General features: G+C 36.0%; 1 protein-coding gene across 6 annotated transcripts in view; it reads left to right on the top strand.

The window, feature by feature from the left end:
• Nucleotides 1–18,122, top strand: part of NR2C2 (nuclear receptor subfamily 2 group C member 2) — a 48,759-nt gene that overhangs the window by 21,194 nt on the left and 9,443 nt on the right. For all 6 annotated transcript variants that reach the window (XM_040589855.1, XM_040589859.1, XM_040589856.1 and 3 more), the window contains 11 exons: nt 1,446–1,646; nt 2,745–2,847; nt 3,888–4,067; nt 6,183–6,330; nt 7,997–8,090; nt 8,503–8,636; nt 10,214–10,391; nt 11,411–11,532; nt 12,053–12,192; nt 15,131–15,268; nt 16,813–16,918. In XM_040589855.1, coding sequence (XP_040445789.1) covers nt 1,446–1,646; nt 2,745–2,847; nt 3,888–4,067; nt 6,183–6,330; nt 7,997–8,090; nt 8,503–8,636; nt 10,214–10,391; nt 11,411–11,532; nt 12,053–12,192; nt 15,131–15,268; nt 16,813–16,918 — 1,544 coding nt within the window. The remainder of the gene's footprint in view (nt 1–1,445; nt 1,647–2,744; nt 2,848–3,887; nt 4,068–6,182; nt 6,331–7,996; nt 8,091–8,502; nt 8,637–10,213; nt 10,392–11,410; nt 11,533–12,052; nt 12,193–15,130; nt 15,269–16,812; nt 16,919–18,122) is intronic.

An 18,122-nucleotide genomic window follows, 5' to 3' on the forward strand; every position in this document is an offset into this window, starting at 1 on the left:
CATAAATGAATTATATAGAAATAACTTGTAATAGTCAGGTGTATGCAAAATAAATAAAATCTCAAGAATGTACCACTGTGCTTTTTTTTTGTCAGCTAGAGTAATTTTTAGTCATGTTTTTATAAATTATTTGGAGGTAGGAGTCAAATGTACGTTGTTTGCCAATAATAGTAAACATGGAGGAGCTGTGGACTCCCTGGAGGGCAGAGGTGCCTTACAGAGAGATCTGGGTAGACTAGAGAGCTGGGCAGTCGCCAGCTGTGTGAAATTTAACAAGAACAAGTGCTAGATCCTGCACCTGGGACAGGGTAATCCTGGTTGTAGGAACAAACTGGGGGATGAGAGGTGGGAGAGCAGTCCAGTGGAAAGAGATCTGGGGTCTGGGTTGATGGCAAGTTGGGTATGAGTCAGCAGCGTGCCCTAGGGTGCTCAAGCACAGCATAGCCAGTCGGTCCAGAGAGGTGACTGCCCCGCTCTACACTGCACTGGTGCGGCTCCACCTCAAGTTCTGTGTGCAGTCTGGGCGCCTCAGTGTATGAAGGACATCAAACTATTAGAGTGTGTCCAGAGAAAGGTGACCAAGATGGTGAAAGGCCTGAAGGGCAAGATGTAGAGGGGCAGCTGAGGTCACTTGGCTTGTTCAGCTTGGAGAAGAGAAGGCTGATGGGTCCTCATCGCAGTCTACAGCTTTCTCAAGGGGGCAGTGGAGGGGAGGTGCTGATCTCTGCTCTCTGGTGACCAGTGACAGGACAGGAGGAAATGGAATGAAGCTACATCAGGGGAAGTTCAGGTTGGACATTAAGAAAAGGTTCTTCACTGAGAGGGTGGCTGGTGCCTAGAACAGGCTCCTCAGGGAAGTGGTCACATCACCAAGCCTGACAGAATTCAAGGACCGTCTGGATGATGCTTTTAGTCATATGGTTTAGTGTTAGGCAGTCCTATGAGGAGCACGGAGTTGGACTCGATGATCCTTATGGGTCCCATCCAACTCAAGATACTCTATAATTCTATGAAATTTCTGTGATGCTGTCTTACTAGGCATATATACCTGCCATTCATCAGCTGCAGTCCTTAACATTACATTTTGTTATTATTCTGTCTGGGATCCACTATATCTTAACTTAATTTGAACAGTTAAGTGTAATTACAAGATTTTCCCGTATCTCTTAATTATTAACAATAACAGACTGACACTTTTCACAGTTCTGTCTAGTGTTTTCTGTCTATGCAGTGGGTATGTATATAGATATATGTTTGGTTTGATTTTTATTGTTTTGCATCTATGTAGATAGCTGCAACAACTTTGCACCCATATAATAAATGTACAAATAGCAAAATAGTAAATAAACAAGGACAGTTATCAGAGAGTGTCATATAACTCCAAGTCAGAATGAAATGAAAGGTTTTAAAATGTGGCTCATGAAATGCTTCAATGTGTTTTACAGATTGTGACAGATCAGCAAACAGGTCAAAAAATCCAAATAGTGACAGCAGTGGACTCAGCTGTGTCTCCAAAGCAACAGTTTATTTTAGCCAGTCCAGATGGAACTGGTGCAGGAAAGGTGATATTGGCAGCACCTGAGACATCCAATGCCAAACAGCTTATCTTTACCACCACGGACAACATTGTGCCAGGCAGAATTCAGGTAAATATAGTAATTGAGATAGACCGTAGAAATTTTTTTCCAGTTTTTGATTTTTAGATTATTTAAGTCTATAATTGCTTTAAGACAAATTGCAAAAGTTTTCTAAAGAGTTAATGACAGGAATTAGACCATACTAATTGTAGGTTTTGTTGTTCAGTTATAAATCCTCCTCTCTTAATGTTCCTTGTGCATTCCATTGCACTCAGCACCCATGTTGTGTGTTCTCATTAAAATTCCGAAGACATAAGCAAATGCTTAAGTTACGATGGTGCTTGTGAGGAGTGCCAGGATATCAGATAGTCTGTTCAAGATTCACAGATATAGAGAGAAACAAGCTCTTTGGAGAAGAAGCTGTCCTACCCGTAGTTGTTTGTGGGTCTTGAGCATAATCCAGACCAACAGGAGTTTTCGAGGGGCGGGGGGGGGGGGGGAAGCTCCTGGTCCCTATTGGTACTGGTACAATGGAAAATATTTTACGGGAAAAAGTATCATTCTTACATAAATATTTGAAAAATTGTATTAACAGTCTTTTAGAATTTATTTTATTATGATTAGTGGGTTATCTGATGTTACAGAGGGGTGGGTTTTTTTTTTAATTTTTCTGTGTTCAGTGCAACGTTCAGAACAGAAGTTTTGGAATCCAAGGCTTTTGGAATTGAAACTCTTTCTATAGTGGACCTCAGCTTCAGGCTATCCCCTCTGAACTCTATAAACCTAATAGCTAGAGAAGGGATAGACGGGAATAGCATCTGAAATACTTTGTATCTTTGGCTAAAATATAGCAGCTGTTTGCGAGTAATTGCAAGAAGGGAAGAATACTGTTGACTGCACAAGTGAAGAAACTTGTTTGTACTGAACAAAGCTACAAGTTTTATTAGGACTTTGCTTTGCTATGACTGTTTCAACTACTGACAGTAAAAAATCTCATTAACTTCCATTTTATCCTACTTAATTTCATTCCATGTGTCATACTTAATCTCAAATTCAGCTACCTCTTCTCATCTGATAGAGCAATCTTGTTCTTTAGGCCAAGCTCCTTACTGTCGTGTCAGAAGAAAATATTGGCTAATTACTTTTTGTTATGGAATTTTGTTTTAGATAGTGACAGACTCTGCTTCAGTGGAACGTTTGCTGGGAAAAGCTGATGTTCAGCGGCCCCAGGTAGTAGAATATTGTGTAGTGTGTGGCGATAAAGCATCAGGTAAGGAAGCACAGAAAATAGTATTTTAAAAGTTTGATTGAAAGGATGAGTGGGATGAAGGGAGGAGGTTTTGCGTATTTTAACTGATTTTAGCCATGCTGATGGCAAAAGCCATTGAGTCTAAAATGGAAAAAGATATCATCATACTTTTTTCCTATACAGACAGAATAGTTAAACTCTGCATGCAAGAATATTGGTTTGTACTTTAGCTGGAGTGTATGATAAATTGGCATGTGTTGAAAGACAAAATAATGATTGAATAGCTCCTGGTAAATGAAGGAGACTATTTGAAGCATGTAGTACTGTTCCTCACAGGTATGGGCAAACTTGCAATAAACATGTCACCTAGAAAAGCCTACCTGCTCCATAAAAACACTTCTTGGTGCTTTCTAACAAACTTAAGACTTCCTGGTAGATATCACAGGAAAAGGCAAGTAGAGATCAAGTGAATCCTCAGTGTTTCAGATGCATGCAGTAACAAGGAGTCTATTTCTGTATTATTTCTACAAGGTGAAATTTCTACGTTAGCCAAGAAAGGAGCCTGTGCTTTCATACTATGGAGAAGGCACCTTACTGTCTCTCTGTCTTGCTTGCTTTTATTTTTTGAAGTTATGTAATTTGAATTACAAAATTGATATGTGTAGGAATTTTAAGATTGCATTTCATTGTAAAATTACTTGTATTATGAAATTAGTAAATTCTTAGACTGTGTGCTCTTTTAATATATCTATAATCTGTAACAGCAGATAAAATTGCATCTGTACTTGTCCAGAATGGGAACTACCACTTCACAGGCCTCTTATTCAAAAATAGCCTTAGCCTTCCTCTCTTCTCTCCACTCTCCCACCAAAAAACCCTGACAATATGTAAGCAAGAAACATCCTGTAAGACTTTAACAATGCTTTCATAGTCCAAGATGATGGTAAGAACACGAAATAAATTTAAAGAGTGACTTTCACAAATGTTTTACTTGCTTAAGATGAACATTTCTGTGCTGAAATATAAGTAATTTCCATCTGATAACTATGTATGTTTCCTAGGTCGTCACTATGGTGCTGTCAGTTGTGAGGGATGCAAAGGTTTCTTTAAAAGGAGTGTGAGGAAGAATTTGACCTACAGTTGTCGTAGCAACCAGGACTGTATCATCAATAAACATCATCGGAATCGCTGCCAGTTTTGTAGGCTTAAGAAATGTCTGGAGATGGGCATGAAAATGGAATGTGAGTGTTAAGTCCCAATGTGATATTGTGCCTACCAAATAATTAATTATGTAGACTACCACTTTTTAGTGTGTTCTCTCCATTTTGGCAGCCAAAGCATCTACCGTACCTTTCTTTCATCACTATTTTATGTCTGAGGTGCAGTAGTGATTTTTTTTGAACAAACTGAAATTTGTTTTGTAGTCTTTGAGGAGCCCAGTTAGTGCCTCACATAGAATGCATGTTACAAACACATTGTATGTTTATAATACAAAATATTTTAACATGGATGGATATAAATCAGAGTGTAGTGTTTCATGCTTTCCTTCTAGTTTATTTTTGCTGCTTTTTCACCCAGGGATAGTAGTTGATGTCCTTTTTTTCCTTTTAATTTTTTTCTATTAATTTGGTAATTTGTGAGCATTGTATTATGAGGCATTATATAAACTATCATATTTTGAACAATATACTGTACGCAGTGTTTCGTATCATTCCAGTGTTGGCATCCAAACATGTCTTTCAATGTATTTTGTTTCCAATTTATGACACCTCTGATTCTTCAGTCCAGCACTTCGTGAAGCCTATTATCTGGTTGTTTTGTGATAAATTTAAGGAGAATGTAAGGTGAAGCAACAAATACTTCTCTTTTTCCACTCTGATCTAGGCAGGATGAGTTCCAAGCACTGAGTTCAAGGGAGGCAGAACTTTAAGCTGTAAATAGGGAGATCTTGGATTTATTTGCACTCTGCAACACCATACCTGTAATGATGCTGATGTACTTTGCACACGCTGTGCTGAGTATAGGGTGAGATATTTGTAATAGGAGAAACTGCTGCATTTCCAGAAGCTAAACCTTTCTTACCTGAATATGATTAGCTATATGCTCACTTACTTTATTGGGCTTTGGGCCAGGTTTCTGATTAATACTTACGTATCCACCATGCCACAAAACGAATTTACCTATTTGTAAGCCCCTAGATTTTGCTGACAGTAACAATACTAACAAAAATAAAATCAGGAACTAAATAAGTCTTGCTGGTTATGAGGACAGAGACACACATATCCATGTATTTTACTGTCACATGCAAAAGGGCTATAGAGGAGAACTGATTTTTTTTTTCTTTGCTTATTAATAATGTTAATCTTCTAGAGCAATAGCTACTGTATAATAAATTGGTACAATGAATAGCACATAAATACTGTCTTCATTTATATTATGTCTTACATTTGCGAAGTGTGAGAACTAATATTAGTACAACGCTTCAAAAAATTCTTTATATTATCTTTATAGTCTTTTATTCATGTTGTTATCCTCATTTTCAGGTGAAAAATCAATGCAGTTGAATGTTTTGCCAAGCTGTAGAGGAGTTTGTAAAGTTCAGTGACTTCGATTCCAGCTAACTTCTCATAATCTGTTTAATAATAATGCCTTAATATTATAAAGATGCACTTTTCATTTCCTTTAAAATTACAACGTTACTGTTTCTTACCATTTTTATTAAAAGAGCTACCACACTTATTTGGCAGATTGGAGACTGAGCTTATTTTATTCCACTTCTCAAGCAGAAATATTTTAAATTCTGAAAAGGTTAGTTAGTTTTTGAATACTGTTCCCTAACTGGGTGCAATGAATGGATGCAAGTGAATTGCATATCATGCAGAGACGTCTCCCAGGGAATTAACCGGCATCTCTCACATAACTTGCCTGTCTTGAGTTTTTCTGGGTTTACTCTGCATTTGTATTGTTTCGAATCATCTGGAGTATGACTGCATCTAACATTTAGGTGTAGCTTTATGTCTAAAAAAAATAAATAAACAATTTGAAAACGCATTTTGCAGAATGTTCTATCTTATTAAATGCCAAGGAAGTAGCAAGCTTTGACTCCAGTTCAGCAAAACTTAAAGCAAACGATCAATCTGTAACTTTCTTAGTTTAAAATTTACATAATTATAGGTATTGTAAAATTGGAGCCTATGTCTGTTCAGTCGTCATATTAAATTTTCAGTTTTGCAGTAAGCTGATATACCATAATAACTATGCAAACTGAAATCCTATTGTGATAATTTTAGTTTCTCTTGGTATTTTTCAGCTGAATCATTTTCTTTCAAATTTGCATGTTTTCTGTCTTTATGTAGCGGTTCAAAGTGAAAGAAAGCCTTTTGACGTTCAGCGTGAAAAACCAACCAACTGTGCAGCTTCCACTGAAAAAATCTATATCAGAAAAGATCTGCGAAGCCCTCTAATAGCAACTCCAACATTTGTGGCAGATAAAGATGGGACACGGTGAGTACCTCAGTTTAACAGGTGGTCTTTACAGTTATTATTTGTGCATATTACTTTGCTGGCACGCCTATACTCTTCCCCCACCCCCTACCCCATTCTAAATAATTGGACAGAGATCTCTTTCAGAAATCGTCTGTTTCCATTAGCAAGACCAAACTAGACTCTTCTGCTTCTCATGGAAGTTTTTATGTCTGAATACAGCTGGGTGGTTTTCAGTTCAGAGCTGGCTCATGTCCAGCCAGGTCAAAGCACAGGCGAGTATGTGATACTCAAGCAAAAAGCAGTTAGGCTTACATTGTGATTCATTCAGGTTAGCACTTCTCTGAAATCAAATCTGCTAATGGCAGGCTATGTCTTCCTTCTCCTAAAGACAGTAGTAAAAGAGACTGCAGTGACCACTGATTCAGATTCCAAGAGACCAGTTTAAACAATAGCAAAACAACAGCAGCTTCCTTTACTATACAGAAGATGTTCTGAGATGGTTCCTGTGCTCTCAGTTGTCACCATAGCTAGTGGGTGTGGAAATGTGTATCATAATAAATAAAGGCAAGATTTCTCTTATCCTGAATAGAATAAAAAGGAACTCTACATTAAATAACACATTGTAGAACTGTAGGTCCAGTTAGTTTATGAATGGACAGTAACCACCTAAAGATACTGGATCTCAGTATTCAGGTTTTTATATATTTGTATGTTTCATTTTATGCACACACATATATATATTCTCTGTTGAACAAATGACACTGCAGTTAGGAAGACTGGGATGCAAATTTCTTGGAGAATTTTTTTCCAGTGTTCTTGTTTGCAAATCAGATTGTTCAAAAGTACTCCTTACAGACACGTTTGCTAATTTGAGATTTCCTTGTGCCACAGATCCCTTACAGTCCTATAAACAATATTATAGTCATTGAGCACGACTGTTTTTTATGTAGGATTCAGATTTGCATAATGCATGATGATTTGCTGCCTGTGATAGTTCACAATGTTGGGTGTTAGTCTCAGACCCCTTAAACTAGAAATTCCCCGTGGCCTGACCTGTCATGCATGCATGTAAGTAACAAACTTACCCTTGCTGACTGGAAAGGTTTCCCGCTGTCTCCCTAAATTAGACACAGCAAAGGGAAAGGATGTTTGGTCAAAAAGTAGCAGAAGTAAAGGCAGCAGAGATTTTATGCAGACCTTGATTACACAACTGTTCATGACTATATTTTGGAATGCAAAATACATTTTCTTAGCATAACTTCTTAATTCAGTGTTCTCCATTGTTTAACTTGGAATGCACAGTTACACCTTCCTTCCAAGTCTGATCCATAACTCTGGAGCTATTAAGTGACTTCAGAGATTGTGAGAAGACAACTTTCCTTAAGAAAGAATAAACCAGCATAAAAAGCAAATGAGGTGACAGCTGTCTGGGGAGTTGCCATTGCTTTTGCACAGGAAAGGAAAATATGTTCCAGTCTTTCTGCCTTTCAAACTACTTTTTGGAAAATTTCAGAAAGACTTAAGTCCTAATGAATAAACTCGTTTCATTAAATTGTTAATTTACTTTTTTTATTTAAATTGTTAATTAATTGGTAATCCTTTTTATTCTGACATAGGTTGTTAGAAATTCTTCTGATTCATGTAAAATGCTGTTGACTGTAACATGCCTTATGCTTTTGAACAGGTCAGCAGGTCTTCTTGATCCAGGAATGCTTGTGAATATTCAGCAGCCTTTGATCAGGGATGATGGAACAGTCCTCCTAGCTGCTGACTCCAAGGTATTATTCTTCAGTTAAGTTCTGAACATATATATTTGTTCAGATTATTTTAGCTATGTACATAGACATTAATAATTCTTGTTCTTGAGAAGATAAGGCTGGGGTAAGTCTCAAGATCTGTACAAATGGAGGTAATAAGCTGATCAACAGCAACATGATTTCTTTTCATGGGCGTATTTCTGTAAAAGGTCAGCCACAGGTAGTTCCCTACATGATGTGTCAGCTGGGGCTAGGACTGATGATTACAGTAGGATTTAAAGATCATTGAGAGATCATTGTTCTTCCTGTAGGTGCTCAGGAGGAAGGAAAAGGTACATAAAGGAAAAAGAATAAGAAGATTAAAACCGGGGGAAATTTATATATGATACATCACCTATAATGTTGATCTACTGACATGGTTCTTCCTTTTTAGGCTGAAACAAGCCAGGGTGCTTTAGGAACACTAGCAAATGTTGTAACATCTCTTGCTAATCTCAGTGAGTCGCTAAATAATGGAGATACTTCTGAAGTTCAACAAGAAGAGCAATCTGCAAGTGAGATTACACGGTATGCTTTTATATTTGCATTTTATTTAGCAGTTAGTGTTCTGTACCGTGTATACTTACATTCATTTGTCAAAGTAATTTGGCATTGTGACACCAAGCACAGTAAAGATTGCCCCCTACTTTCAAACACAAAACCAATTCTTTAGAAATTCAGGTTTGGCTGTTGTCCTCTTGTGAAGAGCTGTGTCCTGTGTTATAAATGTAGTGTTCTGCAGCTAGACCAGATTTCATACTCAGGAAAATGATAAATGACTAGTTGGTGACCTTGAGAGACTCTGAGAAATAGCAACACTTCGGTACTGTTTTATATGATAGGCTTGTTACCTGGAAGCTTCTCCTCCACAAAGCTCATGCACTTAGCCCTGCTCTGTATTACTGCAGATCTCTTTTTTGAGATTCTGCTGCCATAATACCTGCTGGGAATGTAGGGGAAATGTAGTTAAACTAAGATTAATAATTTATTTTTTTTAATGTTTAAAAAGAGTTTGAAGTCTTTATTGTCTTTATTAATGAGAAAAATGGGGAAAAGTAACATGGAGTCTTAAAATTTCCAGCAGAGCTTGAGATTTTTATGGTTGGGGGTTTTGTGGTTGTTTTTGTTTGGCGTTTTGTTGGGGTGTGTTGGGTGTTGAAGGACAACATAAATTGGCAGTATAGTGAGGTAAGAAAAATACTTCGTCTCAAACCTGTCTATTGTTTCTCAAGCAGAAGATTTTTAAGAGGAGCTTAACTTCAGGCTTTTTAGTCTTTTTTTATTTAAAATCTTTGAGTGAACTGATACTTAAAAATACTTGACACCGCAAGGTTGACCTAAGTCAAAGTTGCACTCTTTCTTTAAAGCAGAAAAAAGTATCCAAAAAACCCTCCTCAGAACTTGACAAAAATACTGGCAAAACAGCACTATACCATAATACTGTCCACTGGTATGACATTGGAGCACAAAAATCTTCTTTAAATCTAAGATCTGTTATTAGCCCAGCTGGTGTATAAAGGAGTCAAGGGACCAGTTTCTCTTACGTTACTGTCAGACAGTTTCTAAGGCTCTGTATGTCCTGTGAGATCAGGAATATCTGGCCATATTGTATCTTACAGACATATTATCTAGAAGGGAACCACACTATTCTCCGCTGTTCCCAGAAATTGTACATCAAGGACTGGGACTGCAGGGTGTTGTCCAGAGTGCATCTGGTGTATAATCCTCACAGAGATCTGTTAAACACTGCAAGATGAGGAGGGTGTAGTGAATGGTGAAGTGCAAGAAACACCTTTACTAGTACAAATACTAACATAAACCTATTAGAGCAGGATTTACAGTAGTAAAATGTTTCTGCCTTACAGGGGACATCTTTTATCAGCAATGCACAGGTGGATCTATTCCTTTTATCGATGTCCAAATAGTACAGAGGGGCTAGGTTGTAATGAAAAGTCTGGCCTTGTGTTTTAGCATAAACAGTTCCTGTATACGTTACCTCTAAGTGAAAATGCTTTATAGCATTTAATTTGACCGCTGTGATTTTTTTTTAAGGTGTAAGGAAGCACTCTTTTGCTGTTCATTACTACTTTTTTTTTTTTTTTCAGGGCATTTGATACTTTGGCTAAAGCACTTAATACCACAGATGGTACAACAGCTCATAACTTGGCAGACGGGATGGATCCTACAGGAGGAGGGAATATTCATGTAATCAGTAGAGATCAGTCAACACCAATTATTGAGGTGGAAGGACCCCTACTTACAGATACACATGTCACATTTAAGGTATGTGCTTTGTGCTTCTTTAAATGTCTTACTAAGCAAACTAACACTTAAGACATAACCCAAGATAAGTTTACTGTGTTTTCTTTATTCTTATATTTAGTTTTGGCAGTATAATCTAGGACAACATCTGCTGTTACAAAGCTTCTAATACAGCATGCAAGAGTGAAAATTGTATCTAAATAGTATAGGTGTTATTTCATAAGACCTTTCCATAGAGAGAAGAATGCTTTAAAATTTGCTTCACTTTCCAGTGTTGTTGATAATCACTTTCCATATCATCTATATAGTATGATGCCTTGCTTAGTTAATTTGTAATTCTAGATAGCATAAAACTTCCATCTAAAAGGCTCCCTCGTATAGAGGTTACAGTGCCTTCTTAGATGCTTATCGTTACGACCACTGAAAAAGGTCTTGTGTTTTAGAGGTGCTTCAGCTTCAATGGAATACAAACAGACAGACGCTGATAAACTGTGTGAGAAACACTAAGGGTGTTCATCTTGCTGTAATCAAATTGCACGGTTTCAAGAAATACAAAGATCATTACTGAAATAAGTAATACTTAATGTAGTCAAACTCTACCAGCTTATTCCTATTAATGGTGTTTTGTGATTGTAGATTCCTATTACATGACTTTGCCATGTAATAGATATTTAGATATTAGGGGTTTAGATTTTATTTTTATTCTTTTTAAAAAAAGTTTTAAAAGATCTTTTATAGCACTGTGATGCTAGCCAACACTCCATAGAACAATGAAATTTATAGAACTATTAAATGAATATTAAAACATTTTAAAGGGAAACATTTGAGCTGTCTCCCACATGATTTCTTGTCTCCTATTCCCATTTTGCATTCCTTGCTAGTATTAATGAGTTATTTAGTATAGTTTTTCTTTGACAATTTCTTGTCACACAGTTACTTATGACAGAATGTTTGAATGTTTTTGCTGATTATTTCATTGATAATAACATTTGGTTTATGTCTGAACTGTATATATTGTACTGTACTTCTGGTTTTTGCAGCTGACGATGCCCAGTCCCATGCCAGAGTACCTTAATGTACACTACATCTGTGAGTCTGCATCACGACTACTTTTCCTCTCTATGCACTGGGCTAGGTCCATACCTGCATTTCAAGCTCTTGGGTAAATGGACATACTCTGTTGAATGGTTTGCTTTCTAATGGATTTAAGCACTGATCTGAACACTTTTCAGCTATTTTGAATTTTTAAATGATGGTATTGTTTAATTTTAAATGAATTCTTTACAATGTGTGAAGAGTATGCAATATTCTCTCCTTTTTGAAGAATACAATAGAAGACTGCAGAGGAGATTACTATATCAGATATTACTGCAGTGACAGAAACTAAAGCCACATCAAAAGCAAGCGTTTTAACGTGTAGAAATATATCTTGGTAAAGAATTAGTGAGCATCATTTTACAGTTAACCTGAAATAGTTCCCTGTAGTCAGCCTATTGCTGCTTTTTGCTTTTTGAAATATTTGTAATATGCTAATATATGCCTTTTTAGTAAAGTGCTTTGCAAAACATTAATCCTTATTATGAATTGTTATAATTAACATAATTATAGGTTATATTAACATAGGGTAATACCAACCTGATATGAAAACTACCTACAGTTCTGTGATTTTCTGTTGTTTATAGGCAGGACTGTAATACAAGCCTTGTGCGTGCTTGCTGGAATGAGCTGTTTACCTTAGGCCTGGCACAGTGCGCGCAGGTGATGAGTCTGTCTACTATCCTGGCAGCTATTGTCAACCATCTCCAGAACAGCATACAGGAAGGTATGTGTTCAGTGTGTGATTCTTACACATGTTCAGTCCTGTCAACACCACAGGAACGTTTATATAACATTTCTCGCTAGGTGTTTCCTATTGAGTGGCAGAATTGTTCCCCTGGATCCAGTGGGAGAAGCCTCCTCTTGCATAACTACCTTTGCCCTGGTGATCTGTAACTTTTGTTGCACTCACAGAGATCTCTGTGGGACAGAAGTGCCCATGGAAGAAATGGGGATAAGGCTGGGGGATGTATTCTCCTGTCTTCTACATCTGACAGGCAGTATAGAGAAGGACGAGTACATCCTGAAGTCGGGTGTGCTCACAGAGCTTTCCTCCCATCCAGATGTCATTTTTTTTTCCCTCTTAGAATGTCTTCTTCCAAACCACACCAGACTTTTTTCCTTCCAAAATTTTCCTTCTCCTCTTTGCAGCATAAAACTATAGCATTTGCCAACTCACAACAAGAATATTCTCGCAAGTATAATGGTCTTGGATATTGCTATAATGTAGTAATGATTAATGTATTTTGCAGTACCATTTGAAGCATTAAATAACCTACTTGCTTGACACTCTTAAGAAGTTTTATGTAATTATTATTTTTTTTAATTCATTATTGGCATGTTGATGGTTATATCTAGAATGGATGGTAATTTGTTAGGGATGGGTTGGTTTTATTTTTTTTCCATTCTTTAAAGATGCTCCCCATCAATATGATTGATTAGTGTGAAAATAGCATTCCATTTTTAATAGGAGGAAAAATCAATACTAGCAGCTTTAAACTCTGCAAACACAGCATATCACATGAAAGCTGGCTGAAATTTAAATGTGAGTTAAAAGTAGTTACACAATACTATTTGGTGCCAATTTGTTTTACTTTTGTGGTGCCATTAATTGTGCACGGAGCAAAAATTGGAAAATAGGCTTTTACTGAGGAGAGTAATAGTTGACTGGAATTATAAAATGTACAAAAGTAGATAATCTGAGAAGAAATGTTTAATAGCCTTAAGTCCTAGTAAAGTAAATTTGGTTTAATCTGCTTTATTAGCTTCATTATAATAAAATAAATCAGACAGAAATTGATTCTTAAATGGATAGCATGCTTTCATACTGAATACAGGGTGGGGGGTGAGATTTTTTTTTTGTAAATTAAGAGAGCCTGGACAGCCCTCAAAATACAACATACTGATGCTCCTTTTCTACAGAGAGAGAGGTGAGAGTTTAAAAGACTAATATGGAAACATGCACATTGTATGTTCTGCAGAGTTAGGCTTTTATATCTCTGTCAGAATAAATAGATCTATGTCTTTCACCTACACCCCAGGCAATGAGGTTTTGGAGGAGTAAGTGGTGGGGCTGTTACAGCCTTAAGCTGGCTCTACTTCTGTTTCCATGTCTCAAAAAAGAAAAAGATAAATTTTTTTGTTCAGCAACCTGTACTTCCAGTCATACCATGTTACCTGAGAGTGGCCAAGAAAAGAGGATGATTTGTTTTATTATGATTTGTTTATTATTTATTTATCTATTCTGTAAAGTTATCATACTATATTGTGTATTATAACTTTAAAATTCAAAACAGAGTGAAGAAATTTCAGAACTTTATCTAGGAAGCATATTAGTGATGAGGCTATCTGGAAACTCTGGAATTCCAGTTCACTTTTCCTGAGTATTTCTGCACCATTGCTTCCCACTTAATACAGAAATAAAAACATTACATCATGTCTATCTTGATCCATCTTGAGTAACTAAAAACTCGTATCATAATTCATCTATTTTGGAAATGTAGATTATGCTTTCATTCTTATTTCAAGACATTGTGCAAAAAATGTTTCTTCTGTTCAATCTTTATTGTGGTTTCAGAAAATATGTAAATTAGTTACAAATTACATCAAAGATTTCATGTAAGGCGCACAAGTCTAAGCAATCATATGTACTATTGACTGGACAGGCAAAGTTAGAATATTCGGGTTACTATGATATGAAATTTTAGCATTAGAGATCTTGACTGGAATAAAATTATTCTGATGTGTTTCTCAAGAAAAGGATTTATCCCTTGTGAACTGACTTTTCTCTGAAGTTTGATAATAGTAATTATTAATTATATATTTATATATAATATATATTTATATATATATAAATATAATATAAATAAATAATATAAAATTTGTCTTAATGTGATCTCTACGGTTTTCATTCTTTGACTAGTCTGCAGATATGCCATCGGAGAGAAGGCGGTATTTACCAAAACAGAAATCTCTCTCTCCCTAGCTGAGCCGCTAATACCACTCAGTTGTAACTTATCCACAAATAATATATATGTTTGGTTTTTTTAAAATCAACATCTTAAGAAAGAATGTTAAGCCAACATAACATGATGTTTCAAACACTGGAAGAATCTGTGTACATGTATTTGAGTGAATTTACCCCATCAGAAGGAAAGAAGACTTCACCACCGTAAATGAAAAATTAACTTCTAAAAGTACAGACAGAGGGAAAAGTAGCACTGTTGTTCCTGCTCTTGCATTCACTTCTGGGAAAACTACCTCATTACTGTTTGAATTTAAAATTAAGATTACATGATAGCATTTGTTTTGTGCTTTTGTTCATTTCCAGAATCACTCTAGCCATTTGTAGAATAATTCATCATAATCTGAGAGTCTCTGCTCAGAACAGTACATCACTGGAACTGGATTGGTGTTGCAGATTATGCTGTACTGGCAAAATTATGCAAAAGTGTTAACATTCTGTTTGCTAGCCCTATGTCTGACTCAGCTTTATAAATCTTCACTTCCGTAATTGTTTAGTCCATCCTTATGTTAAGTGGTTTTAAGATAGCAGATGACACAAAAGACTTTAAAATGTCACTTCATTTCTTTTATAAAAGGATATTGGTTAATATATCAGATGTACTTGCTCACATGAAATAGCAATCAGTATCTTTTTGTAGATAAACTTTCTGGAGACAGAATAAAGCAAGTCATGGAACACATCTGGAAACTTCAGGAGTTCTGTAACAGCATGGCCAAGCTTGATATTGATGGATATGAATATGCATACCTTAAAGCTATAGTCCTCTTTAGCCCTGGTAAGGAATTTTGTAACCACATCTTTTCAAATAATAAGCATTCATATGTTAATGTTTTAACAGGTGTTTTTTTATGAGACTAATGTCTTGAGTTCAGACTGATCTGTTAAGCTGCAGATAAAATGATTGTTCCACCATAATTTATCACAAAAAATACACACTTTAAAAATAACTTCAGAGCAACATATCCATGTTATTTACAGTTCCAATATATCAGGTATTTCCTGTACACCCACCTTAGAAGACTAGACTCTCAATTATCTTCAGCTGAGAATCCATGAGTAGTAAGTTATCTGGGATGTGTATTCACAATATTAGTGAAGTAAATGGCAGGAAGGATTAGAGGAAATACATTCTCACAGTGACAGAAAGAAATTGTCTTCAATTTCAGTATTTCTAATACACTCATAGGAGGGATTGCTGAAATATGAGCAGAAATACAACAGTATTTCATATGGAACTTCCACAAAATCTCCAAAACTAAATGTAAACCAGGCTGTCTTCAATTTGTTATCAAAAAAATAACAGCAGACAACTAATACATGATTAACAGTGTTTATGAGATATGTGGATTTACTCAAAGGAGACACTTGAGATTTTCTGGAATGATAAGCACATTAAAGAAATGGGAACTGATAGAGTCTTCAGCAAAGGTGGAGAAACGTTCCTAGGACACACAAAGGTTAATTTATAACTGCTGACAGGCTGACTGAAAGGGAAAGTCTTGCTCATAGATGTAAATTATTTACTTTAATTCAAAGGTGTTTACTACTATGAATTTAACAAAATACAAAGAAAAGGAGTATCTTGTTATCAGGGTGTTTTGGGTGGTTATTTTTTTGCATTGTTACTGTTTTTCTCTTTGTAATAAAACTTACATTTTTTAGAATATATTAGTATGCAGAAGTTCACTTTTGAAATTTTTTTTCAGACTGTAGCATTTGCGTTAAGTTTATTAGGGTCTTTATTCAAGTTGGAAGAACAAGAAACTCTCCAAACTGAAGCTAGTGCTGTCCCATTTCAAGGGAAAAGCACTTTGAACACAACACCAAAGATATTTGGGCATAGTCAGATGTGTTATTTTTCTGAGTTTTTCTGATCATGTGACTTTCTTTAAGGAGCTGACCCAGCTGGAATTAAAACGTGAGACAGACTTGGGAAGGTCAAGAAATTGATTTGTCAAGAAAACAACTGTAGATACTGCTCAGTCAGCATAGTTAGTCAAAATCACAGAGGCAAACACATCTAAAAAAGCAAGGTAGCAAGGTTAGAAACATAAACTAAGAGTGTCATTGCCTGGGACATACCTGCAGGCTTAATCTTTTTCCACTTCCTTGTGGATACATACAGCTATATAGAGAAAACTGAGCAAGCTAATTCTGAAGCCAGAAGCAAATGTCCAGTTGAATGGTTTCCTTTATACAGCTAACATGTTGAACATCACAATACAAGAGAATGAAATTATATGTGAGAATCTGGTAACTACATATATTTCACAAGGTATAGGGAAACAGTTGACATACAGAAATGTTTTGTTTCTTTAGATCACCCTGGTCTGACCAGTTCAACCCAAATAGAAAAATTCCAGGAGAAGGCACAGATGGAATTGCAGGACTATGTACAAAAAACCTATCCAGAAGATACTTATAGGTATTTATTGTCTATAGTACCCAAAGTAATGTTGTGGGCTGTAGCTGGCAAAAGTAAAAAAATAGCATCATTGATGTAAAAATTTCCTTTCTGACATCTGTTCTTTTTTGACATCTTGTCTTGTTGATGAGAAAGAAACAGAACCTTGTTCATAAAAGCAAGCAGGTTTGTTTAAAGATAGGTAGAAGCAAGAATACCTGTATAGCTTCTTCCATGTAAATCAAACTTGAGGGAATTTTGGGGTTTTTTTTGTGGGGGTGGGGAGTCTCATTGCCATGTTTAGAAAAGTCAACAGACTTACTTTATTAGAAGTCTCAAGAATAACTAACTTCTTTAAGTCAAACTGCCTCCTTTTTCAAATTAGTTGTCAAAGAGGCTTTGAGATAATAAAAGGTGATTATCATCCTTTATTTGTCAAGTTATATATGCAGAAAAGTATTAAAACTGTCAGTATATAGACCTTGGAGAAATGATGATTACGTGTGGGGAACAGTAACAAACTCTTAAGCTTCTATTTACAAGAAATTCCATGACCTACTTATTTTCTCCTTTGTGTTTTTTTTTTTTTTTTTTTACATTTCGAAGGACTTCTCTTTGAAAGTATCCAACTTGTTTTTTCACCTCTCAACTGTTTCTGTTTCTTACTGGCTAGAAATAATTACCCTATCTTCTAACAGTCTCCATCAAAACTTTAATTTAAACTCCATCAACATAATGATTCTCTGCACTGCAAGGGAAATTCTAATTTTTGTCTAGCAATATACCCTAGAACACATTCTCTTTTACTGTGAGAGGTATCCCCATGTAAGGAAGCATGCAATCCCATACGTTTAAGTCAGGTCTCAGTAGTGTAGCTTTAAAAAACAAAACAAAAGTCTGTAAGAGAGCTCTTTTCCCACCTCAGAAACCTGTTTCTGCATGCATCTTGCAGTTAACATTGTGTGGGGCAACCGAAAGGGCATCAGGATTCCTAGTTAGGTGTGGTGAAGATGGGATTATCTACTTCAGAAATATCCTCAAATCCCACATTCTTATTCAGTGTACAGTTCAGTTACTCTAGTTAGATGGATGAGAGCTGGATATCTGCTATAAAAAGAAATACAGAATTTGTTCTGTATACTTATTAGTGGCTCAAGGAAGAAAATCAGAGAGTTACATTTCCCAAACAGTGTGCTGTAATTTAATTGATATTGTCTATATCGAT

This window comes from Falco naumanni, chromosome 4 (assembly GCF_017639655.2).
Source record: "Falco naumanni isolate bFalNau1 chromosome 4, bFalNau1.pat, whole genome shotgun sequence".
Lineage (NCBI taxonomy): Eukaryota > Metazoa > Chordata > Aves > Falconiformes > Falconidae > Falco > Falco naumanni.